Below are 25786 nucleotides of genomic sequence, written 5' to 3' on the forward strand. Positions count from 1 at the left end.
TAAGGTTGTTACAAACTTATTACAGATTTTTAAACTTAGAGGCAACAATTATGAGCATTTCATTGTTGGAATCAGAAAATGGAGCATGGCTTCACTAGAAAATATAATTATTTGCTCTTCAGTGTGCCCTTTGTAGCATAAGAATATTTAGACTGAATGGATCAAAAATACAAAGCTAAGGTAAAAAGATATGTTTGTAACAAACAAATACAATTAGCAATATTATGGAGCCTTTATCATGAAAAGGTTTAAATATATATCAGTGATGTTGTTCTATATTTTAGATTTATTAATTTATTTTGGTGTACATATGGTACAGCTGAAATGTATTAAAATGCCAATCACCAAAGTTCAAATTAAATTTGTTCTCCAATAAATTGAATAGCCTGGTGATTTATGTTTCTTAGAGAGACACTGCTTTCCATCTGTTACATAACAACATTTATATTAGTTCTTTAAATTAAAGAGAAAATCCATTAATTTTTTTTCTCGTATACATTTCCCTTTTCACTGATTCCATTTAACTTAGAATGTGCTGCTCCAGCCTACAAACTTACAGTACCATTAAAAATCCCCTTTGTGATAGTCTCATCTCTGCTCTATTTGATTTCTCCATTCTGAGTAAATGATGAAGATTTCATGCATTGGTTCAACCAAAACCTATGTTCACTCAACCAGATCCTTTATTGATTAGTTCTACTGCAAACAGTAGTCTTAGTGTCATATACATAATTGGACAGTTGTCAGGGGATATGGGCATTTATAGTCCCATTTGCCCATCTGGAAACTGGAATCACCTTAGTAGTCAAATATTCTGTGATTCTTCATTTTCTTTCTTTGGACCGAAAAGTCTTGTTTTCCCGAGAATGTATGCTTTTAACTCTCTGAGGTCTGGTTGAGTGAATTTGGTGATTATAATCTATAACGTCATTTCCATCCTGCACCTGTGCACTGTGTATAAGGCAATGATAAAGCAAGTATTAATATATGTTTAACATTACAGTTACAGAACCTGTTATGCAGAATGCTCGGGACCTGGGGCTTTCCGGATAACAGGTCTTTCCATAATTTGGATCTTCATACTTTAAGTCTACTAGAAAATCATGTAAACATTAAATAAACCCAATAGGCTGGTTTTTGCTTCCAATAAGGATTAATTATATCTTAGTTGGAATCAAGTACAATCTTCTGTTTTATTATTACAGAGAAAAAGAAAATAATTTTTTACACTTTGGGTTATTTGATTATAATGGAGTCTATGGGAGACAGCATTTCCGTAATTCTGAGCTTTCTGTATAATGGGTTTTCTGATAACGGATCCTATACCTGTATAACCTTGTGCCATTTGTTTGCTTCTTATCTGAAATTAAAATTGCCTGCTTTTATATTTAACCTATAGTACCATAATAATTGATAAAAACTATTGGTGAAATTGGTAAACATATGATTCTGCATATTATGATTGTTTGTATATAACTCTTCAACTACAAAAGCTTATTCTGCCCATAACTGGATCAATATACATCAATATAGTAATGAGTAGGCACATAGTAAAATAAGTGTAGTCATTACTACAGTACTTACTAACCATATTGTAGTTGACAATATGTATTGCAATTAAACTGGTGTCACTGAATGTTGCAGTGTTATACTTTACCGATATAGCACCAACAAATTCAGAAGCATTTTTACAGAGATTATACATCAATCAATCTAAAGTCTCTATCACGTTCACTTACGCTATGGTCAGATATCAGGGGTCAGTTAACTTGTCTGTATGTTTTTGGAGTGTGGGAGAAAACCAGAGTACATGTAGGAAACCCACTCAAGCACATAGAGAAAATAAAAACTGAGTGCCCTGGCTGATATCGAAACTCAGACCCTAGGAGCATCATTTACTTAACTTATTTCATTTAAAATGTGTCCGACAGTGCTTACTAGTTTGTTGAAGTTTTTGATGCAATTACCCTGTCAGAGTTCCCATTCATATGTGTAAAGTAAATTTAAAAAAAAAACATGATTAGCATATTACTGTACAATGTGCCAATATATTTTGGGTATATTTCACTTTTAACAGGGTACACCCGGAAAATCGGGCTAGAACAAACTTACTGAAGCCAATAAAAGACAATGTTATTATGAATTGTGTAGAAAAATTTGCAGAGGAGTTAATTTACTATAGTAAGTGAAAGAAAAACTAAATTATAAAATAATAGTTTGATTTTATAATTGCGTTAGAGCCAGTGTATGTGGCTAATTTTATAGCAGCCTTACAATATCCTACTGCGAAGCAGCCCCACCTCTAATGTGAGCACATATATATATTTATTTATATTTACAAGTAAGTATTAAATCTTAGGGCACATGCAGTAAAAGAGGGCATTCATCCTTTAGTACTCATTCCCCAAGTCTATCAGTGTGAGAAACTGTTCAAGTAGGGTTGGGTCTGGGAGAAATTTCAAAGCAGCATTTGTTTTGTGCCAGAGGAGTTCTGTAGAAGTTAATTCTCTGCATTACCAAGCTTCCTTGGATAACAATACATAGCATTTGAATTCACTTTGGTGCCCTTCAGCATATAACTCACATCCATTAGAGTTGCTGGCTCTCTCCACTAATATTAGCAAAAGCACTGGAGAGGCTTGCAGTGAGTCAACCACCCTGACATCCAGTGCTATGGCCCCATGTCAATTAACAGATGACATCCTTCTATTACAAATCCCATCATTTTTCTGCCTCTCTGTGCTTGTCACGCCTCCCAACCTTCTCTCGGCGTGATTCACTGATGAACATATGCAGGGAGCTTCTTATCAGCATTCAGGAAACTACTTGACAGGTCATATGTTGCAAATAGTCAATTACCATCAGACTAACATGCTACCCTGTGTTTACACATAATACTCTGGTTGGAACTAAATTAAGAATATGCATATATCATGCAATGAAAGACAGATGATTAGTAAATCATTACAATTGGCAGTGAACGCTAATGGATAGATATTTACGGGACTCTTGATCTGTTGCAGTATAACATGAAAGCTACCAAATATGTGTTGAATTGTCATTGCTGTCTTTTGGAACTACTCTACGTGGATGTTAACATAATATTAACATGAATTGGTAACCTTGCTTTAATCTGGGGGGCATGACCAAAGTTATAGGTAGGTATAGGTAGTGTCTTCAACTTAAAAAAAAAACAGATAATTCAGAATTTTACTATGTTGATGGATTTTTATCCATTGTATTTGCTCATCTCCTCTACTATTTGGGAAAAGTTCAAATCAACCATCTAAAGGCTCAGTAGAGCCCTGTTTGTAAAGAGCTGCTGTATGTTTACATTTTTACTTTTTTACTTTTGCTTCCCTTCAGCCAAGGAAAAATTCTTGAAAGTGTGGAGTATTTGGAAAACTTTATTAAAATTGCCAAACTGAACAATTTAAGTCGAAGCCTAATAGAAACATACAGTTGCCTTGGAGATATTTTCAACACAAGAGTAAGTAAACATGCAAGAGCTATACATTTTTATAATCAATTTAAGTTAGATGTAAGTGGGAAATAAAAAAAAAATTATTCCATTCATTAAATTGCTAAACATTTATCTGCTAAGTGACTCTTTATGGATTTTGGAATCTTTGTGTTTGAGCAATAGCGTATAATAAATAAATTAACACTATTTGTTTAGTGTTCATGTAACATTCTTAATGTTATTTACTTGAAATATGAATCCTCACATATATTTACATTCTGTAAAAAAGTAAATTTGTTTTATTGTAAAATCTCAAAAAAAGAATTTGAAAATAAAATTATATAAAAAAAAACAATTCACATTATTTGCATTTATTTTCTAAAAGATAAGACTATTTAAAACTAATTGCTAACATCACATGTGCTATTTAGCACCTACATTTGTACATGACCCCTCTGTAGTGCTGCCATTTTTGTGATCACATACAGTATCCATAAGAGTGCTATACTCAGAAGTAATGTTGGTGCAGTTGTATGAAATTATGGAAGTTTGTTAAATTGTTGTTTACAATCTACAGTTATAGGCAACTGCACTATATAATCTACTTTAATATGTTTTATAGAACTGCCGGATGTAATCTCATCAAGGAATAAGGATAGGCTATTTCATGTATGAGTGAATTTATACTGCATTGAAATACTCTTGGTGCATAGAAAACAGCACAGAAATTACTGGGCATTTTGCAGGAAATAAAGAGCTATAACTGTGGAAGAATAATACATATAAAAATTATAATACACCAATAAAATTAAGTAGCAAAATGAATATGAAAAAACTGAGCAAAAGGCCAAAATATGTTTAGGATGGAATATTAAAGATGAGTGATTTAAGGAAGGGTTATTTAGTATTTCCATCAAAAGGACAGTTACAAAGTTTCTATGCATACCCGCGAAGTATTTCTTACTGAAATGTTTTCATAATGCGAGGTTCAATTTACATAAGTTTATACATAAAAACTACATATACATATAAGATGGCTGAGACTTCCCTTGCCACAGTAAGATGTTATAGTTTCTTAATTTGTCACAAAAATAGAATTTAATATTAAAGATTATAAGTATCAATGCTCTTGATGTATTTGAACAGACATGGGATAATATATCTCCAAGAAAGAATCCAAATTAAATAATTTCTGAAATTGTGCTTAGATGCAAAAAAAGTAAAGAAATAATCATGGTATACAAGATTGTAGCATATACATTTACCAATCACTGTGTATTTTTGTTTTTTGCACAAAAAAATGGAAAACAGGCAAATAACTTCTGTGTGATAGTTCATTTCACAGGAGGTGGTACAATTCATAATAATCAGGGTTATAATTTTTTTTATTTAATAATTATTTTTATATATCACTGTGGGTGCTATAAGCGGTTTGTAGCTCTCTTTGCAGAAGCCTGGCCTTTGCTGTGAAAGTGGTAGTGAAATTTGTGACTTCTTTGTGTGCTTTAATACCCAGTGGGAAGGCTCTGCTTTGAAGTGCACACACTACTTGCCTGTTGGTTGAAATACAAGAGTCACTCTTTGCGCTCTGCTGCTTGACAGCTGGTACAAGTGTGCTAATGGCCAGTTGTGATTATAACAAGATTAGATCATGCTGTTGGCATCCAGCTTGCTCCAGATCTAAATTAGTGAAGATTTTAGCCCCCTAATCTAAGACTTTTGACATAGTATAAAAAAGGATGTTTGATCTATAAAGGAGCAAAGGAAGTTAAAGTTGGTGACATATGGTGTGTAATATGGATCCATAGTAAAGTCAAGCTTAGTTTATCACTTGCTGTTCTATAGCCTATTGTGAATACCATTGGGAAAATGGCATTGATGAGAAAAGCTTAAAAAATGTGAAACATAGTCATTAAAGGAATTGTTCAGTGTAAAAATAAAAACTGGGTAAATAGATAGGTTGTGCAAAATAAAACATGTTTCTAATATAGTTAGTTAGCCAAAAATGTAATGTATAAAGGCTGGAGTGATTTGATGTATAACAAGTCAGTCAGTCAGACTTCCTGCTTTTCAGCTCTCTTGGTTTACACTGACTGGTTACCATGGCTACCAGGCAGTAACCAATCAGAGACTTGAGGGGGAGCCACATGGGTCATATCTGTTGCTTTTGAATCTGAGCTGAATGCTGAGGATCAATTACAAACTCACTGAACAGAAATGTACCATGTGGCCCCCCTTCAAGTCGCTGACTAACTCAGAGTTATAGAGCTGAAAAGCAGGAAGTTGGATTCTGGCTGTTTTATTAGACATCTGTTCACTCCAGCCTTTATACATTACATTTTTGGCTAACTAACTAGATTAGAAACATTTTTTATTTTGCACAGCCTATCTATTTACACAGTTTTTATTTTCACACTGAACTATTCCTTTAAGACAGGATTATTTGCCCAGACCTTTGTGTAATTCACCTGCAGACCACTGGCATCCAGATTATCTGACTGAAATAAAGACTCTGTAGTCCATATTCATTTGAACTGACTCATGCCTACACACAAGCACACATGCACTGAATACATTATTGACACGTGTTCAATATAATGAACCTTTTAATTTGGACAGATTTATACACATGGTATACATAGTTTTTGCATGATATACTGTATGATGTGTTTGGGGGATGTTGACAGTCAAAGACATTTTTACCAGAAGCTCCAGACTGTTCTATAAGCAAGAATAACTTTTTTTTAAATTTGCTTGGAACATTATTTTCTTTTACCAGCCAGCAACCATGAACATGTATTGCATACTCATATACAATGCCAAGCATCAGTTGGTGTAAAGGTTGCCATTGTACTCAGAACAGTGGAAACATATTCATTGGAGTGATGAATTGCACTGAACCACCTTGCACCTTGCATGTGATGGACAAGACTTGTTTTGGCAGATACCGGGAGAACATTTTTCAATATGCACTGCCAACTATAAAGTTTATTGGAGAAGTAATTATAATAGTAATAAAGTCTGGCATTTTGTATGCTTTTGGCTAGAGTCTATGCTGTCTATTTTGGTGTCACAAATGGAGAAAAGCCTTTCCTGATTCAGCACAATGATATACAAAGCAAGGTCCTTATACAATTGGTATGTTGAGATAGGGGTGGAAGAACTTAACTGACCTGCATAGAAACTTGACCTCAACCAAAAGGAACAGCTGGGAAGTGAGCAGGACTAACTGCAGGCCAGGTCTTAACACCCAACCTCATTAAGGCTCTTTTGGCTGAATGGCACCAACAATGTTCTATCTTCTTTCCAAGAAGAGTAAACATTGTTACAGCAGCAAAGCAAGCACCAACGTCACCCTTATTTTCTTGGTTTTAGACTTAGATGTAGATTGGGCATGTGTCCAGATACTTGTGCCTATATAGTGTACTTAATCATTAGTACAATCCTACTAAAACCAAGAAAATAAGGGTGACGTTGGTGCTTGCTTATTTACATTTATTTTTTCTACTGAAAAAAAATCTTGCAAAAAAATTATCCTTTAATTTTTCCTACTGTATATATAATATATATATATATATATATATATATATATATATATATATATATATATATATATATATATATATATTGTGTGTATATAATACAGAAGTTTCATTATATATATTTTAGGTAACACATACCTTTTGGTATACTGTAGTATACATTCACATAGAGATTTGTGTTTCATAAAAATTACTTAACAAAATTAGAACTAAACATACACAAAATAAGGCAATAGCGTAGCCTTTACCTAAAGAAATAAATGGTCAACTAATATGGCTGGAACTGGTATGAAGATGGTTTAGTGTGGCCTAATGACTTAACTAACCTTGAGCTAACTTCCTCTGTAACACAAAACTAAGAGATTCCTCCCACAGGAATATCCTCAATGAAGCTCACTTTATTGGTGGAGACAACAGTCTCTAGGCAACAAAATAACATCAATTCACAGTTCACTTTAGATCTACAGAGTGCTCACTTAGAAGCTGTCTCTTTAAACCATTTATCCACTATAAAGTTTCAGTGACAGACTACGATGAGTAGTAATTGTAGATATTTGGAACATTGCACCCTTTCTCTTTTGTTGTGTATATATATATGTATATATATATATATATATATATATATATATATATATATATATATATATATTCAATAACTGTAACCTCTCAGACCAGCACTCCCTGTTTTAAGAATCAATCGTTTTATTGTTACATCGTAAGTGCATATATATATATATATATATATATATATATAGATATAGATATATAGATATATAGATATATATATATTCAATAACTGTAACCCTGCAGAAATCCAAGCAAACTCCTGAATAATTTCTGAAATAATCAAGATATTCTTCTGAAATTCTTCTTAGCAATCTGTCTCTTCACGGTAGTAGGAAGATTTTGGTCTTTGATTAGACAATGTATTAGAGACATAATTGACTCCGACACAAAGCTACATGTGGAGAGACAAATTACTGAGAAGATAGTGTAGAGTAATTTGATTATGTCAGGAATAGTACTGAATTTTTAACTGATTATATTTATAAAGTTTCTCATTTCCATGATATGAAGCTCGTGTTGTATTTTTATGTTCATAATAGTTCCCCTTTAAGACTTGTAATTTAGCCATGCCTGATTTTACCGTGTTTTCTATTAAAAAAGCTCAATTTAATAATTTAGATAAAATCAAACAAAAAACCAGAGTCGTCGATTTTTCGGGGATTTTTCCCGAATTGCCCAAAAAGCCTGAAATGGTCAGATTTGAGTTTTTAAAAGAGAAGAGTTTTGACCAAAAATCCGACCAGAGTTTAGTAAATAAATCCCCTGTGTATACAGCACAGAAACTTCTTTTGCTTTTGCTTGGGTCTGCTTGGGTCTGCTGTAACACTTTCCCAGCTAGATTTTTCATAACATTTATCTGATATTCCTGTCATACCACATTCTTGTTTTAATATAAATATTTCTGATTTAAAAATTCTCTCTTTGTTGGTAACATAAAGAAGGGATTTTTATTTTGTGGTGTCTTCATCTTGACTTTTGTTATATGTACAAATTAGATCAATAGGACTGAAGGAAAGTTTTCCACACTGACTTCTCACAAACACTTTACTTTTCTTGCAATAACGTCAGTACCAGTGGTTCTCAAAAATACAGGTAATTGTTTTTTGCCAAGCTTTACAACATATATATCGGTTATCCGGAAACCCATTACCTAGAAATCTCCAAATTACAGCAAGACCATCTTCCATAGGCTCCATTTTAATCAAATAATTTGATTATTTTTAAAATGATTTCCTTTTTTTCTCTGTAGTAATAATACAGTACCTTGAACTTGAGCCTAACTGAGATATAATTAATCCTTATTGGAGGCAAAACAATCCTGTTAGGGCTATTTAATGTTTTGATTTTTTTAGTATACTAGTACAGTATATGGTCTAGTATAATAGACCATACATCTGTGATACAGATATAGATATATATATTGTAAAATATATTTTGAAATACCACCTTTGCTTTTGACTGCTGCCAACATTTCTGTAGTATTCATCTTGATTTATATGTTATGATTTTTTTTCAACCACTGGTATTATGTATATTTAAATAAGTAAAAGGCTGTTGAACTAAATAGTTAACATTTGGTGGTCGAAAAAAGATCATAATGCAGTTCTCCGTTGTAATGAGCTCAACGACTTTTTAAATGCAGGCCATCAATTTCGGAATATTGAATCATTTTCCATGAATAGTTTTGATCAAAAAAAATAACTTGATTTGGCTTCTGCATGAATTGCTTCTGAATCTGTGAACAGAACACCCTTTAAATCTGAAGAACCACATGGTGCTGAATCAGCAAATATCCATATGTAAATTCTAATTTAAACAGCTCTCTGCATTTATTTACATATCTTCAAGCTGTGATTTTTTTTCATTAGGGAAATATGTATTAACAATAAAATACATCTTTACCTTGCTGTTATAGTGAAATAAAATCTATTACATGTAAGTAGTATGATCATTTTAAAACAGTGTATTCATGTAAAATGCTGCTGTCAATATATATGCCTTGAAGAAATGTAAAAAGTTAAAATTTGTGCTTAAAATATACTCAATGCACATGATGGAAAACTGGTTTTGCTTATTGTTCTATTGTTGTTATTATGTTATTTTGACATCAAAAACTTATTTTACACTAAGGGTGTTATTTACTAAAATTTTATCTCATTATTTAAATAAATAAACCATGAACAAATTCTCATACCTGATTTTACCTTATTTATTATTGAAACGCTCTATTTAATCGGTTCGGGTAAAAACCCAATGAAATCTAGCAAAAAACAGAATTTATGTTTTTTTGGGTTTTTTTTCCCCAAATCGCTCTGAAATGGCTGGATTTTCTGGTTAATTCCAGTGCAGACCACAGAAACTTCCAAATAGGATATGGACCTCTGCCATTGACCTATACACAACCTCGATAGGTCTGAGATTGCATATTTTCGGATTTAGGCTTTTTGCAGCATCAGGCTTTAATAAATCTCAAAAATTTGAGTTTAAAAAAAAAATGAAAAATTTGAGTTTTGCCCCAAAAAGCCCGACCAGATTAATTCAGAGTTCAGTAAATAACCCCCTAAATCTTGAGATCCAAATGGTAAAACATTTTATCTGTACAGTCTTTATTCAAAAAACATGGATCACTTTCAAAAGAAAAATGAAATACAGTACAGGTATAAAGTTTTCCCAAAATTAACCATTACTGGATCTCTATAATGGAAATATACCATCCTCTTCTGACCTAATGTTTTCTTCTAGACATCTCTTTTTTTGCCACTTGCTGGATCTTTACTATGCAGGCTTTCCAGTTTGTGACAGACATCCTCTTGGCGTACATACAATCTGACACCTATGAATATTTTGCTCCCTAATATAGCTCTTTGCAAGTTTCTTATATGGTGTGCTATTTTGGGTTTTCTTTTTCCATGTTTTAATTTCAGTGATCTTGCACAAACAGCACTACATCTCTCCCTTTTATCACCCTGACTGTGTTTACAAACATTTGGTCTACTTTCCATTGTAGCAAATGTAAAATAATGAGATATGCTATTGAATTTAAGTAAAGGTTTTGGCCTTGCTTATATTCTGTTGACATTTCTCTTCAGTAACATTGTTAGGTAATTTGGAGGAGCTTGAGGGAAATATAGCATATAGCATATCTCAGACACTTATGATTGGTGACTTGTGACATAAATAAAGTCTTTACTTGTTCTTATCCGCCTGGTGGGAAGACTCCCATATTAGAGTGTCTGCTCTACAGATATCTGGTTTGATTCTTTCCCTTCGCTGAAGGCTCTGGGTGGTCACCTGGTCCTAATACTTTATGTGGTGAATTGTTACACTTTCAGGGGCAGATTTATCAAGGGTCGAATTTCGAAGTGATAAATACTTCGACCATCGAATGGCTTTACTTCGACTTCAAAGTCAAAGTTTTTTTCACCGAATTTGACCGTTTTGCCGTTGAAGTAAAATTGTTCGATCGAACAATGAAATCCATCGAATCGAACGATTCGAAGTATTTCATCCATCGATCAAAGATTTTTCTTCGACTTCAAAAAACTTAGAAAAATGCTCTAGAAAGTCCCCATAGGCTAACATAGCACTTCGGCATGTTTAATTTGGCGAAGTATTGAAGTCACCATTTTTTTAAGGAGACAGTACTTCGATTATCGAATGGCCGAATATTCGAACTATTTTACTTCGAAGTCGTAGTATCATATTCTATGGTCGAAGTATCCAAAAAATTACTTCAAATTTCGAATTTTTTTACTTCGAAAATTCCCACAAATTCACTTCGGCGCTTGATAAATCTGCCCCTTAGTCTCTTTATTTCATACACTGTACCTTAAACATGACCACGTGTAAAAATGAGACAAAGTTAAGTGAAAAATTAAATACATAAGATAATATGAAGTCTAGAAAGACGGTGGTTTTGCATTGTCGATAAATAGGCAAAGGTTGAGACAGGTAGAAAGCAAGCAGAATGCAGAAAACAGGAAAAGTTGACAACAGAGACAGTTGTAGAATAATCCAAGAACTTGGAGCTAAATAACTAGGTCTATAGCCACAGTTTACGGCTTCCAGTGCCCTTATAAAGGTGAAGGCCTTGGCTCGAAAATGTGCTGAGACTAGTAGAGAACTATGCACACACATTCGCCACCCATGTTATGATTCAAGGAGCAACAGAGATGACAAGCATTCAAATGTATTTGCTGTAATGAATGCCAATACATGTGCCTGAAGAGGAACATGTTCATTCGTATTGATTTTATGAGCTTCATATTGCTGTCCAGGAATTCCATGTCTTTACCACCTCATAATTACTGGTGGTCAGCAATAAAATTATAATGATTTAGTCATCGATCTGTTGTTTGCTTTGGCAAGAAAATGTATAGCTGTAATGACCATTATAGCTATAGCAGGCAATCAATCCACTGTTTTGGGGGTGTGTAATTTGAAAAAAAATCGGATATTGAAAATAGGATACAACCTTAGAAAGAATATTCCTTAAAACTCAGTAGTCTTTTATTATATTCTTTCTTGATTTCTTTACTACTTCTCCTGCTCACCTTAGGTACAAAGAAACTTTGTTGTGTTTTTTATGTTGCAGGTGCATTGAATAGTTACATTTTACAGTATTTTATAGAAGGGGTAACTGATGGGATGAAATAAAATATTAATGTTGGTAACTAAAATATATTGAGATAGAATGTGGTGAAACTATAGTAGTTTCAGATAGGTCTTTAAAAAAATAAGTATTTCACCACCAACTTGTGTCTGTTTATTTAACAACTGTATCACGTTAACAAAAGTCCAGTACTATTTGGAGCAACTTCTACTTCACCCACAACTAAATCCACATTCCTTTCACTTAATCAGAAAATGTTTAGTGTGTTTTTCAAACGTGGAGGTAAAAGTATTAATGTTAACTGTCAATTTTTGGTGAGGAAGTAATTTTTTACTTCATTCCTTTATAAGAAAGGGCCCTACAGTATGTATTTGTTCATGATGACAAAGCAACAAAAGCAAGCAGTTACATAAAAAAGTATCCGGTCAGGGAAAGGGAATATGTGGATCACCTGTACAAATGTTGGCCTCCAGGACAAAAGAATGAATTAGAAGAAATTGGTATATTTGTAAGAAAGATGGGAATATGGTCATAGCCCCTAGGGTCATTCACAGTTAATGGAAAGACGTAGTTTTGTGATAGAATATGTTTGGAATACGTAGTCTGCTTTTGACTAGAGTTACATGAACTTTCAAACCAGGGACTCTGTTTATAGTACTGTACCTCCATTTTTTTTGTACCAGTATCGGACCTATTATTCAGAATTCTCAGGACCTGGGGTTTTCTGCATAAGGTGTATTTCCATAATTTGGATCTCCGTACTATGTCTACTGAAAAAAATCATTAAAACATTAAATAAAACCAATAAAATTGTTTCACCTCAAATAAAGATGAATATCTTAGTTTAGATCACGTACAAGGCACTGTTTTATTATTATAGAATAAAAGTATATATGTTTTAAAAGTTTGACTTCTTTAATTAAAATGGAGTCTGTGGGAGATGACCTTCCTTCCCGTAATTAGGAGCTTTCTGGACAATCGGTTTGCGGATAATGAATCCCATATCTGTACCTCTATTTTAGATTAGAGCCATACCTTATCAATTAGCCAGTTCAAATTCTCAGAGCCCTCAGAGGTGTCAGCAATCTTTATTTAATCTTTATTTATTTGCTGGGTAACACCTTGGCTTCCACAGTAATATGCAAATGCAATTTTTTTCTTCATGTGGCATTACTTAGATTACCTGCATTTTAATTTTAATAAATACTGGATTCTGTACTCAGTTTGCTTAATATGCTCTAGAAGGGTTAAATCAATACTGACACATTCCTATAAAAAATCAGGTAAATGCTGCACCCATAATAGTTACCCGCAAAGCCGCCCCCAGCCCGCGAACCTGTGTGCAGCAGACTGGCTGACACTACTAACAGATCTTCCGCGTTGCTTCAGTGACGCTGGGCTGGGGCAGAGCGATCCTTCCATAGGCTGAATTCCTGTTTTCATTCGTAATCAGTCTATGGAAGGATCACACCGCCCCCAGTTCAGCAACACTGAAACGACACAGAAGATCATTTAGCAGGGCAGGTGAACGCAGGTTTGGAGGGGCTGGTGGAGGCTTTGCATGGGGGCTTTGAGGAAACTATTCCGGGTTCAGCATTTACTTCATACTGACTCGTTCCTATGATTTTTATAGGAATGTGTCAATATCGCTTTAAGATGTTTTTCTTTTTTCCCATTCAAATCTTTTCCATATGTAACATTTTATGTAAATATTTATGTAAATGTTTTTATAACATGTGGACAGCAATTTAATAGGTAATGCAAAGTTTCAGAATATAGAGAATTCATGAAGCACCATAAAGGATTTATGAAACACCGGAGTGTATATTACATGATTAAACACAAGTTAAACAAAAAGTATTCTCATTGTTTTCTATTGAGCATACATTTATTGTTTTTTATTTTATAGTATAGGCCAAGAGTATTCTTGTCTCCTTTGTTAAGATTAAAAACATAGGCTCAATGCTTGACTGCAGAGGAATATATTTCTGTCAAATGAGCGCACAGACTATGGAAGTGATTATGCTATTGAATGTGACAGGAAGAGCACCATTTTACTTCGACTAACTTCTTCTTGACAGCGATATTTATTTTTTTATTGCAGACTTTTATGGCAGTTTTTAACTGTTGCAATGTAAATATTACAGGGAACAATAAAAAAAACATACAATTGTGAAAATTTTAGGATTATTCAATTTTAAACTGTTACTGAAGAATCTAAGTGAACTATACCTTGTGACTATATATTTAACAAGCAGTTAATGTATACAGATGTAAATACTGTGATGTAATCAGCTGTGACAAGAAACGCTTCCTGCAATAACATTCATCCTAAACTAACCATGTACTTCTGTTTTATGTGTTTGCTTTTAGGGAAATTACGAGAAAGCATGCCAGTATTTTTCTGAAGCATATGAGACTGCACTCAGCCTTAGTGATTTAGCACTGATAGAAGAGACACAGGTTCAGTACAGCATTTCAAAGGCGCACAAGATGATGCTGACCGTTAGCAGACTTACAGACACTGCAGACTATGCCAGCATTGGGCACCTGCTAGCATGGAAAATGAATAGAAGTGACATATTCAGTGACCCTGCAAAACCTGGTAAGCCATTGCTTATGAAACATGTTAGAGTGGTAGTGAAATACAGGAATAATGAAAGGGACTGTGTAAGACTGAAATGAACAGGCTGCTATATGAACTGATATATTGTATTATTCATATCAGATACTGTTAGGGGCAGATTTATCAAGGGTCGAATTTTGAGGGTTAGAAAACCCTCGAATTCGACCCTCTAAGTAAAATCTAAGGATTTTAGTGCAAAACGTTCGATCGAACGATAAAATCCTTCGAATCGAACGATTTTAAGCGATCGATCGAATGATTTTTATTTGATCAAAAAAACTTGGAAAAGTGCTCTGGAAGGTCCCCATAGGCTAACATTGTACTTCGGTAGCTTTAATGTGGCGAAGAATGAAGTCGAAGTTTTTTTTAAAGAGACAGTACTTCGATTATCAAATGGTCGAATAGTCGAACGATTTTTACTTCAAATCATTCGATTCTATCGAATTCGATTGAATTTGACCAATGTGATGGTCGAAGTACCCAAAAAAATACTTAGAAATTCGAATATTTATGCATTTGAACTATTTACTCGAGCTTAGTAAATCTGCCCCTAAATGTATAGTACCTGGGTTACAGTGTGAAGAGATTATTGGTGTACTTTTATTTTTCTTAGCAATGGAAATAAGGGAAATAATAGCAAGCGAACACAGTCACATCTCTTGATTAAAGCTTTCACTTGCAGGTGAAGAGGTTGTTAATGTATAACTACATCAAATCTTACAGAAAAAGGCCAAAAGCCTCTTGTCACATAGGGAGATTAGTCGTTGCTACTTATAGCAGACAAGAAATAGGGTTCATTGTTTTTTGTGGGATAAATTTGCTCCATTGTCACTAATGAAAATAGACACCTATGGCTTTGCAGCTACAAGTAGCAGCTACGGTACTAATCTCTTTATGGTACATGCCATATGGTGAATATATAAATCATTAAATGTAATATGCCTTCCAACTTTCCATTAATGTAGGTAAACATGTTAAAATGTATATTGTTTCACAATAATGCAACATTTTAGGTGTTTTTGTCAGATAACATTCCCTTTAATGAAGAGTTAGGTAAAAAGAGAACCAGCACTCTGGTCTTTTTGGAACTCAGCTACAGTTTTCCAGACTGCTTGGTGGTTGCAAATGGCAAGTCTTGCAAGTTAGAGCGTACATACACTGTTGTACATGTTGAAATGTGTCCCTAGTCTTAGTACATATATTATAGAGATATGCAAAATTATAACTAAAACTTAAACTATCGTTTATAGCAGTTGGTCAACTCCAGAATGTGGGTTAAACCGAGCGCTAGCACAATGGTGTTTATAGCAGCTGATCAACGCCACAGTGTGAGTTAGATCGGGCGCTGGCAATTTCTTTCTGTGTTTTGTGTACAAATTGTAGCCAAATATTGCCAATAGCTGCCATTCAGCCTTTAATACAGGGAATTATTTATAGAGGTATGTTAATTGGCTACGGCTAAAAAGCTCCTTGCTTTTTTTTACTATAACCCCTGAGTTAAGGGGAAGTGCACCATGGTCTTATTACTCAGTCACATTGCCTACTGGGGGACTTGATTTTTGTATGTTTGTTGGCTTAAAAGCTCCCTCCTTTCCCACTAGAACTCCTGAGCTAAGGGTAAGTGCAGTCAAATTTGTTGCTGGGGGACTTGATTTTAAATGCACTGCAAACTTATAATGCTCACATAGTGTAGGACTTATGTTCAATGAGGGGCCTTGATGTGGCACGTGAGTTTACATATTTTGGTACTAATACCTCATTTTTTTTTGTAATTATTTTTAAAGGCAAACTGTGCACTGGCAAATTTTCTTTTTATCTTTTCTTTTTGTGTACACATATTGGCTTTTTATCGTTTATAGCAGCTGGTCAACTCCAGAATGTGGGTGAGTCTGAGCGATGGCACAATGGTGTTTATAGCAGCTGGTCAACGCCACAGCGTGAGTTAGATCGTGCGCTGGCGATTTCTTTCTGTGTTTCGTGTAGAAATTATAACTTAACTGGCTGCTTTTCTGATCTGAAGTTAATTTTATTCTATTCTATTTGAAAAGATTTAATTTGTAGTAATATTTGTAACTGTAACATTAGTAAGCAGTCCACAATTATGGTAACAATAAAAACTATTCATTTCTGTTTTCTCTTTGGGATAAGCTTTTAGGTGCCAAAGTTTTTCTTTGTTTCAAAAGCCTGTTTGTGTAAAACAATGAAGATTGCCAAAGTTTTTTTGGCACAAAACCCTGTATGAAACTCATGCAGGGATTCCTTAAAGATTGCACGAGCATGTATTACATAATATTTTATAATTATGGCTAGTGGTCTATAGGTTAGAAACTATATGTATGAGGCACATTATAACTATTATTTAATAGGTGTCCTCAATATTTTTATAACTTTAGCATATTAATTCTCAATTTCTCTTTTTAGCCTAGTACAGGGAATTTGCTATTTAGTCAGTTATAGCAGTTTAATGTAAATACATAAAACACATAGGGGCAAATGTATCAACATTTGAATTTGGATTTATTTTATTTGCTGAAAAAATGTGAATTAGAATTTGAGTTTACAGACCTTATATTTTCAAGATTTATACATATAAGTACAAAAAAACTCCAGCAATCAAGTTTGTAAGTTTAAATTTTTTTCTTAAATAAGTTGAGTTTTCAGGGGTTTTTTTAATTTGAAGAAACAAAATGTGAGTGTTGCTTAATCTGCTCCATAGATAGGGAGAAAAACAAGAAAAAAAAAAATAACAGACGACCTCTATGTAGTCCTAAAATATAAAGTATTTCACAATAACATGTCTATAAAATAGAAATTCAAGTATGTTGTGTGGATATATGACAATTAAGGCAATGAAATAGCATTCTTTGTTTGGATTCCTACAGTTTCCCTTTAATGTAGGGTTAAGTAAAAACAGAACCAGCACACTGGTCTTTTTGCAACTCACCTACAGTTTTCCAGACTGCTTGGTGGTTGCAAATGGCCAGTGTTGCAAGTTAGAGAGTACATGTACAATTGTACATTTTGAAATGTGTGTCTAGTCTTAGTACAGATATGGATTTTTTTTTTTGCTGCAAAAATTGTGAATTAGAACTTGAGTTTACAGACCTTAGCGTACAAAAAACTCCAGCAGTCAAGTTTGTAAATTTCAATTTTTTTCTTAAATAAGCTGTTTTCAGGGGTTTTTTTAATTAGAAAAAACAAAATTTGAGTGTTGCTTAATCTGGTCCATAGATAGGGAGAAAAACAAGAAAATAAAAAAAAATTGTAGGCGACCTCTATGTAGTCCTAAAATATAAAGTATTTCACGATAAGTCTATAGACTAGTATGTTGTGTGGATAAATAATGGCAATTACAGCAATGGAATGGCATTCTGTGTTCCTTACTCAGAGAAAGCCATGAAAACACCCTAAACCAGACAATTTTACTGGAAGATTTATACTGGAAGCATGTCGTTGCGATAAACCTTGTACATGAATGGGATTAGTTATCCAGAAGCCTGTTATCCAGAAAAAACAGAATTATGGGAAGCCTGTCTATCATAGACTCCATATTAATGAAATAATTCACATTTTTAAAAATTGATAGACTCCATATTAATGAAATAATTCACATTTTTCTTGTTGATCCTTATTGAAGGCAAAACAAAACAATTTAATTTTAAGATTTCTTTTACTTAGGAGTTTGGAAATACAATTTTATATCAATGTGTTGCTAAGTGTAGAACTAGTGAAAACTGTATAGTTATATTATTAGTATTATTATACATGTAGAATATCACTGTTTGTTGGTAAATGCCCCTGTATTTCCAGAAAGAGCATGCCCTGCACATTTTCACAGTCAAATTTACAAGCTTATTAACCGCACATTTCTCATTCTGATACATAACCGTATCTAAGTCTCTAACAAATTGGCATTGTACAGGGTGCTCACTAGTTATGACCATATTGTAAATTTATGGTCTGCATTTGTCTTCTGAGCTCACTAAAATAAAAATGAAGGCAAGAAAATGTCTATCTGATCTTGACAAGGGTTCTCTTCACAAGCTACACTATATCATTCTTTGTAAGATGATTCCTAAAATATTACAGCTATAAATTTTGAGTCATCACCCGTTTAATAAATAATGCTGCCATGGCAGATTAATCACATGCATGAATTATTTGACATGCTTTTTATTAGACTTCTGTTTTCTAAATTAAAAAGTAGTTCTTTATAATCCCTTTGTTTCTCTGAAAAATAGAATGTCTAATTACTGATTAATACGACTTTTGTGGGTTGAAGCAGTGAAAGCTGCAGTAATTAACAAGGACAAATTAAAAGGGACATTGTCAATGTTCACATTAAAAACAATGTATTAGTAAACTTTCACATTTTATAGACTTATCTAATGCAGTATTTTATTTGGCACACGTAAAATTGCAGAATAATATTTACTTTTTCTTTAACACTAAGCAACAGCAAGACATTTTTAACATGTTCAAAAAGTGACAAAGAAGAAGAAGTGCTAGTTAATACATTGTACATTTTTAGTTATTATTATTTATTACTCTAAGGGGCCGATTTATTAAGCCTCGACTTTTTCGGGTCAGGCTTTCTGATCCCAAAAATCCAAAAAAGTCGGAAAAAAAGCTTGACCTTTTTACGACTTATTGACAAAATTGCAACAATTGCGAACACAAAAATACTCTGGCTAAAACCTGTCGAAATCCTTCAGAAGTCAGTGGTTGATGACCCTAATTATAACTGGAAGATCTTTTTTGATTTGTGGTTTTAGAGGTGTTTGGGTATTTTTGATGCTGGCTTTTGTGCGACAGTATGAAAAAAGTCACAGTTTTTGCAATTTTTCTGCAACTTTTCCTGTTTTGGTTTTTTCATTTTGGATTTTTTAATACATTTCATGACATTCAAAATCCTCTAAAAGCACTAAAATGAGACTATTGAGAAATAGGTATCCACGAATACTCATGAATAGCTGTACTGCCCGTTCTGAATAGGACTTGAGCATGTGCAGTGGCACTTAGAAAATTGAAAGGTTGCAACTCTCTTCCTATTCTGCACTGGTGAAAAGAGGTGAAGCTACTTACTGGGCAAAGCACAAGACACAGCAGTGGCATAAGAGCAAAAGTTTCCACCAGCTCTATGCAATAATAACTCCCTACTATGCAACTACTAATGTAAGCATTTCAGGGGGGAAGCACAAAGCTATGGTTAGAATCAATATTAGTGTTGTCCCAACATTTTAAGGAATTGAGGCTCACTGAGACAGAAAAGTTGTGCTTCCCAAATAATTATTCATTCTTAACTTTAAATACGATTTAGTCTCACAGCAATGAACTCAACTTGTTATATGTGTTGCCACTATTTATTAATGATACTTGCCTCCAAATATGCTGGTTGCACAGGAGACTTGTATGAAAGGACTTTCGCAAACACCATAATAATGCAGAGAACCTGAAATGACACAAAAAAATATGAATTGCCTACAAAAGTGCACTTTGTGTACTGCTCTTGTGGTAAATAAGCCCTATTTTTTCTAATGTGCATATGTATATTTATTGTGCCCGAAATCTACAATCTTATATCAAAATTAACAACTTAACTTATCCACCATCAATAAGTAATGAAACATAGGGGAACATGTAGCAGAATGTGAGATTAGAGCTTACCACAGTAAAATTCACTGACTATCATTCCTATGAGATTTTTAGAAGCATCAAACGGTGAACACTAAGGGGCAGATTTATCAAGGGTTGAATTTCAAGTTCATGGGAGTTATTTTTAAACTCGAAATTCGACCAACTGCAATTTGTTAAAAAAATCTAATTTTTTTGTACTCGAATTAATAGGATCGACCCGCAAATTCAAATCGAATTTGATTTTCTGGAAGGTAGCAAGCAACTCCAAATGAATCCCAGGACATGACCCAGGCTAAAACAGCAATTAGGCAGGTTTAAGGTGGCAAATAGTCGAATTAGTTCATAAAGGGCCAGTGTAGGATACATTTTGAAAAAGGGAACAATTCCCTAGCCGAATTTGACAGTTTTGTCCATAAAAAAAAGTTCAAATTTGAAAATTTGAATTTTCACTTCGACCCTTGATAAATCTGCCCCTAACTTTCACCCATTGATGAATATGCTTCTAAAAATGCCATTGGATTGAATAGAGTGGTGTGAATACATTTTGATAAATCTGCTGCCCCTAAATGTACATATCCTCCAGTGTCAAACAAACTCTGTATATCCATGGTGCAAAACGGAGAAACATAATCTAAAATTCCACAGAATCTATTGTAAGTTAATTACTGACAAGCCTATGGGCAAAAATATTAATGCTTTAATGAGGGGGTCCCCAACCTTTTATTTACCCGTGCGCAACATTCAGATGAAAAATGTTCTTGAGTGGTGCAAATAAGGGCTGTGATTGGTCATTGTTGCCCCTATGTGGACTGGCAGCCTACTGCAAGCTTTGTTTGGCAGTACATCTGGTTTTTATGCAACCAAAATGTACCTCCAAAGCAGGGATTTAAACTTAGGCACCTGTTTTGAGGCCACTGGGAACAATATAAATGGGTTTAGTGAGCAGCATGTTGCTCACGAGCCACTGGTTGGGAATCACTGCTTTAATGTCTCCTTTATACATGCCTTTGATAAGGTTTGGTTTAGACAAGGGTTGAGTTGGAACTGTAAGACACAGTGAGGCTTTGTAACCATACTGGGACAGGTACAAAGAGAACAATATTTTGAAGGAAACGTGGCAGCTTAGAAGAAAACAGGACTGGAGTTGAGCTGGGTCTGGTAAGAAGTGGGCTGGGGCAGGGAAGTCAAGAACAGTATTGTGAGATCTACCAAGCACTTAACTCAGGGACATGGTGAGACTATTGTGTACAGCAGTATCAGGCTAGTTAAGTGCCAAGCAATTTGGACCTGTGGTGAATAGTGCACAAAGCATCTTTCTCTTTCTTGATCAGTTTCTTGGATACCTAGTATACCCCATGCTTTCAGTAAGAATTCTGAATAAATCAACTTATATGTCACAAGCATGTAAAACTTTGTATATTCAGCTATGCCATATCATTTTCTCTCCTCTTTGCAACACTGTCATCAATTAAGAAAGTTACAGGTATGTGTTTTCTGCATTTTACGAATATCGCAAACATTGCAGTATAGCACACAACAATTAAAGCAATTATAACTAGTTATTAAATTCTCCCATGTATTCACAGTGGCATTATCTGATTACCAGAATAAATGCAGCAGTATACTTAAGTTCCATACAATGTGCTGATTGGAATTTACATGGTTAAAAATATGTATTTGAGGCAATGTTGAGCTGACTTGTTATGTTGGGATAGATTGGCTAATGACTTGTAGGTACTCAGAGCTCAGGTCTCTCAGGTGGCTTCATTCGACCAGTTTCAGCAGAATGATGAAAAGATTGAGATAAAATAAACTGACAGTTGCTACTCATTGCAGGCAGCAAGCAGTACCCCGGCAGCTGAGACCCTAGGAGCCCTCTATCTTAAACAAAGGCTTTTTGCGCTGCAGTAAGCAATGAACTAAAAAAAAGCATGAACAGACTGGCAGCTGGTGGCCAAGGGAGGAGGGAAAGTTTGGAAACTAGGATACACAGCAATTGTTGGCTAATTAGGGGCCATTCCCACCTACTTATTACTAAACCATTAAGCAGACTCCACTTTTCATCTCACTCTTACTGTTTCACATGACATTATACTCTAATCAATACCCTCCTACTGGCTGTCTCAGTGCCCTCAAATGAATTCATTGCAGTTCAAGCATCCAGTAATTGAGTTAGGACAGAGAAAATGTGCCTTACACAGACCTGCTTCTTCTCTGAAGATACCATTGTAGCACTTGAAAAGCCTAGGTGGAAAAATCAGTATCCTATCCTGACAACTGGCAGAAAGAGCAGTTGTTAGGGAGGAAAGAAATTGCAGTGCTATGATTCAAACGAGAAGAGAAAGTGGAAGCATTATGGATTATGGGATGATAAAAGCCAAAATATAAAGTTTGTCACTAGCATCTATGTCACTTCTTTGAAAGTGATATTATTGACATTTCATTTGTACATAAATAATGAAGTTGTGTAAGCCCTGAATTATTATTTCATTACTGTTTGTTTGGTTTTTTTAGCATGCAAAGTTATTTTTTATTTATTTTTATCGTTATCTTCCACTATTTGCTATTTTACATTTTGTCTACACATATCTTTATATATATTTTAATTAAGAATTTACGGGATTGTTTTTTAACAGTCATGTTTTTTTGTGATTTGAATTTTTTTAATGGTTTGAAAACACGAAGGGGGTTATTTATTGAAGTCTGAATGCCAAACACTTGAAAAATTCACATTTATTTACTATACAATCTGAATTTTTAGTGGAAAAAAACCTTGAATTTTTCAGAATTTATTAAAGTCCGAATAAAAAAGTTCTCCAACTCAGACCTGCTGAGTTCATGTAGAATTCAATGGGAGAAGTCCCGAAGATATCCTGATCTGTGCTGGGTTTCGTGCAAGAATCCGAAGATTTCGTGGGTTTTTGGCAATATTCTGAGTTTTCGAGCGTCAAATCCAAAAAAATTGTATAATTCGAATTCTTTTCATGGTTTGTTCAAGAATTTTCAGAAAAATTTATTGATAAATAAGGGGAAAAAATATGTGTGGGTTTGGTTGGACTATTTTACTAAAAGTTTATAAATTTAGAATTTTTTGGATTTTTTTGGATTTTAATAAATAATCCCAGCTTCTGCATCTAAAAGCTTGCAAGGTCATGTAGAAGTCAATGAGAACTGTCAATGCGTGTTTTTCAATTCGAGTTTTTCCAATTTGGTTTTAAGCTTGAAAACTCACTAACAATGATGAATAAAACTTGAATTCGAGGTATTCAAGGTTTTTTTTTTTTACATTGTTTTCATTGGAGTTTTTTCTTAGTAGAAAATTTATGAAAATCACACTAATCCAAATTTAGATAATGGGGGAATGTAATATGTTTCATTGTTGCATCCTTTTTGAACATTTCAGACCTTAACAGCAGATACTGTTACTGAAAAACTACTTTTATTGTTTGTCATGAAACATTAGCATGTTGGTGGGGAATACATGAATTACTTCAAATTAATACAAGATGCATAAGGAAGGGTTTATGGTGGGGACATTAAAACAAAAGCAGTTTGGCCAACATAAAAGGTAAATCCCATCCTAAAGAGCTAGATGAATAAACAGACAGATATATGAACCAACTGATCTGTTGCTGCTGCTCGGTATCCATTGCGTAAGGCAACACAATACACAATGCACATAATACACAAGCAGTTAGTTACTGTAGATGGACCCAAAAACAGTATTTAATAACAGTAATACAATTTAGATCTTTGAGCTTTACCACTTGTATCAGGTATCTTTTTTTAATATGATCTATATGATCAATGTAAACACCCATTTCATTTACACAATGAAACATGTTGTATAAATATATGATATTTTTAATAATAATATCACATGAACTAGACTGCTGCAGCAAAATATGCACCAGCACTCTAATTTTAGTATGTTATGGAATTGCAAATTCTAAGCAACCTTTCAACTGGTCTTCATTATTTATTTTTTTTATAGTTTTTTTTTCGTTTGCATTTTATTTGCATTAATTAATTATTTGCATTTTTCTTCTGACTCCTTCCAGCTTTCAAATGGGGGTCCCTGGCCCCATTTTAAGAAAAAATGCTCTGTAAGGCTACAAATGTATTGTTATTGCTACTTTTATACACAAAGAGAGAATAGGTTTAGAAACCAAATCGGAGCTCACCCCTTCTTTAGATGAAACGTCTCCCACTTCGACCGCAGCTCTCGCGGGATCCTCCTCACTCCGGCAAGGAAGCAACAATCAATGCACAATCCTACCCCGCTCCACGGCGCAGATCGAAGACAGCACAGGAAGCGATATCTTTCAAAATTCTTGTGGCTTTATTCGGTACATCTTAGTGAGTATTTGGCAGTGGGTTGGTGTAAAGAAACCTACGCGTTTCGTGCCCTCCCTCCAGGCACTTCGTCAGGGTCTGACGAAGTGCCTGGAGGGAGGGCACGAAACGCGTAGGTTTCTTTACACCAACCCACTGCCAAATACTCACTAAGATGTACTGAATAAAGCCACAAGAATTTTGAAAGATATCGCTTCCTGTGCTGTCTTCGATCTGCGCCGTGGAGCGGGGTAGGATTGTGCATTGATTATTGCTACTTTTGATTACTCGTCTTTCTATTCAGGCCATCTTCTATTCATATTCCAGTCTCTTTTTCAAACAAATGCATGGTTGCTAGGGTAACTTGAACCATAGCAACCAGATTGCTAAAACTGCAAACTGGAGAGCTGCTGAATAAAAAGCTAAATAACTAAAAAAACACAGATAATAAAAAATGAAACCCAACAGCAAATTTGCTCAGAATATCATTCTCTACATCATACTAACAGTTAATTCAAAGATGAACAACTATAAACTATATTTGGATTTTTATGCCTCATGTTTATTGAATTCTGACTTCCTTTGGCAGCTGTTGTATGTAAATAACGTTCAATTATTCTCACAATTCCTTCTTATTTCCAAGAGGTTTCATTTCTGCCATAGTCTGTGCGTCAAGCAATATTACAAATCTCTGTTCTGTTGCAGATTGAAAACTCCTAATTCAGCACTAAAAAAAAGTACATTCATTTGACTGGAACATAAACTGTAGTACTGGAGAGAGGTTAGACAATAGTACATTTTGCTGAAGTCTATAAATGCTGTATGCAGCGGCGTAACTACCGGGGGAGCAGGGGGTGCAATTGGGCCAGGGCCCGCACCCCCTCAGGGCCCCCCAGCAGCTCGCGCGCCACTGACTTCTTCAGTAATTTCAGCCGTTTCCGGGCGTACGGAGGGGGCCGGGGGCGCAGCTGCACATCCCACGCCAGGGCCCGCCCCCCTCTAGT

General features: G+C 34.4%; 1 protein-coding gene across 1 annotated transcript in view; it reads left to right on the forward strand.

Moving 5' to 3' along the window:
• Positions 1 to 25786, forward strand: part of ttc29.L (tetratricopeptide repeat domain 29 L homeolog) — a 143404-nt gene that overhangs the window by 92939 nt on the left and 24679 nt on the right. Inside the window, exons 9-10 of the mRNA NM_001096364.1 lie at positions 3367 to 3490; positions 14558 to 14789. Coding sequence (NP_001089833.1) covers positions 3367 to 3490; positions 14558 to 14789 — 356 coding nt within the window. The remainder of the gene's footprint in view (positions 1 to 3366; positions 3491 to 14557; positions 14790 to 25786) is intronic.

This window comes from Xenopus laevis, chromosome 1L, assembly GCF_017654675.1.
Source record: "Xenopus laevis strain J_2021 chromosome 1L, Xenopus_laevis_v10.1, whole genome shotgun sequence".
In the NCBI taxonomy this organism is placed as follows: Eukaryota; Metazoa; Chordata; class Amphibia; order Anura; family Pipidae; genus Xenopus; species Xenopus laevis.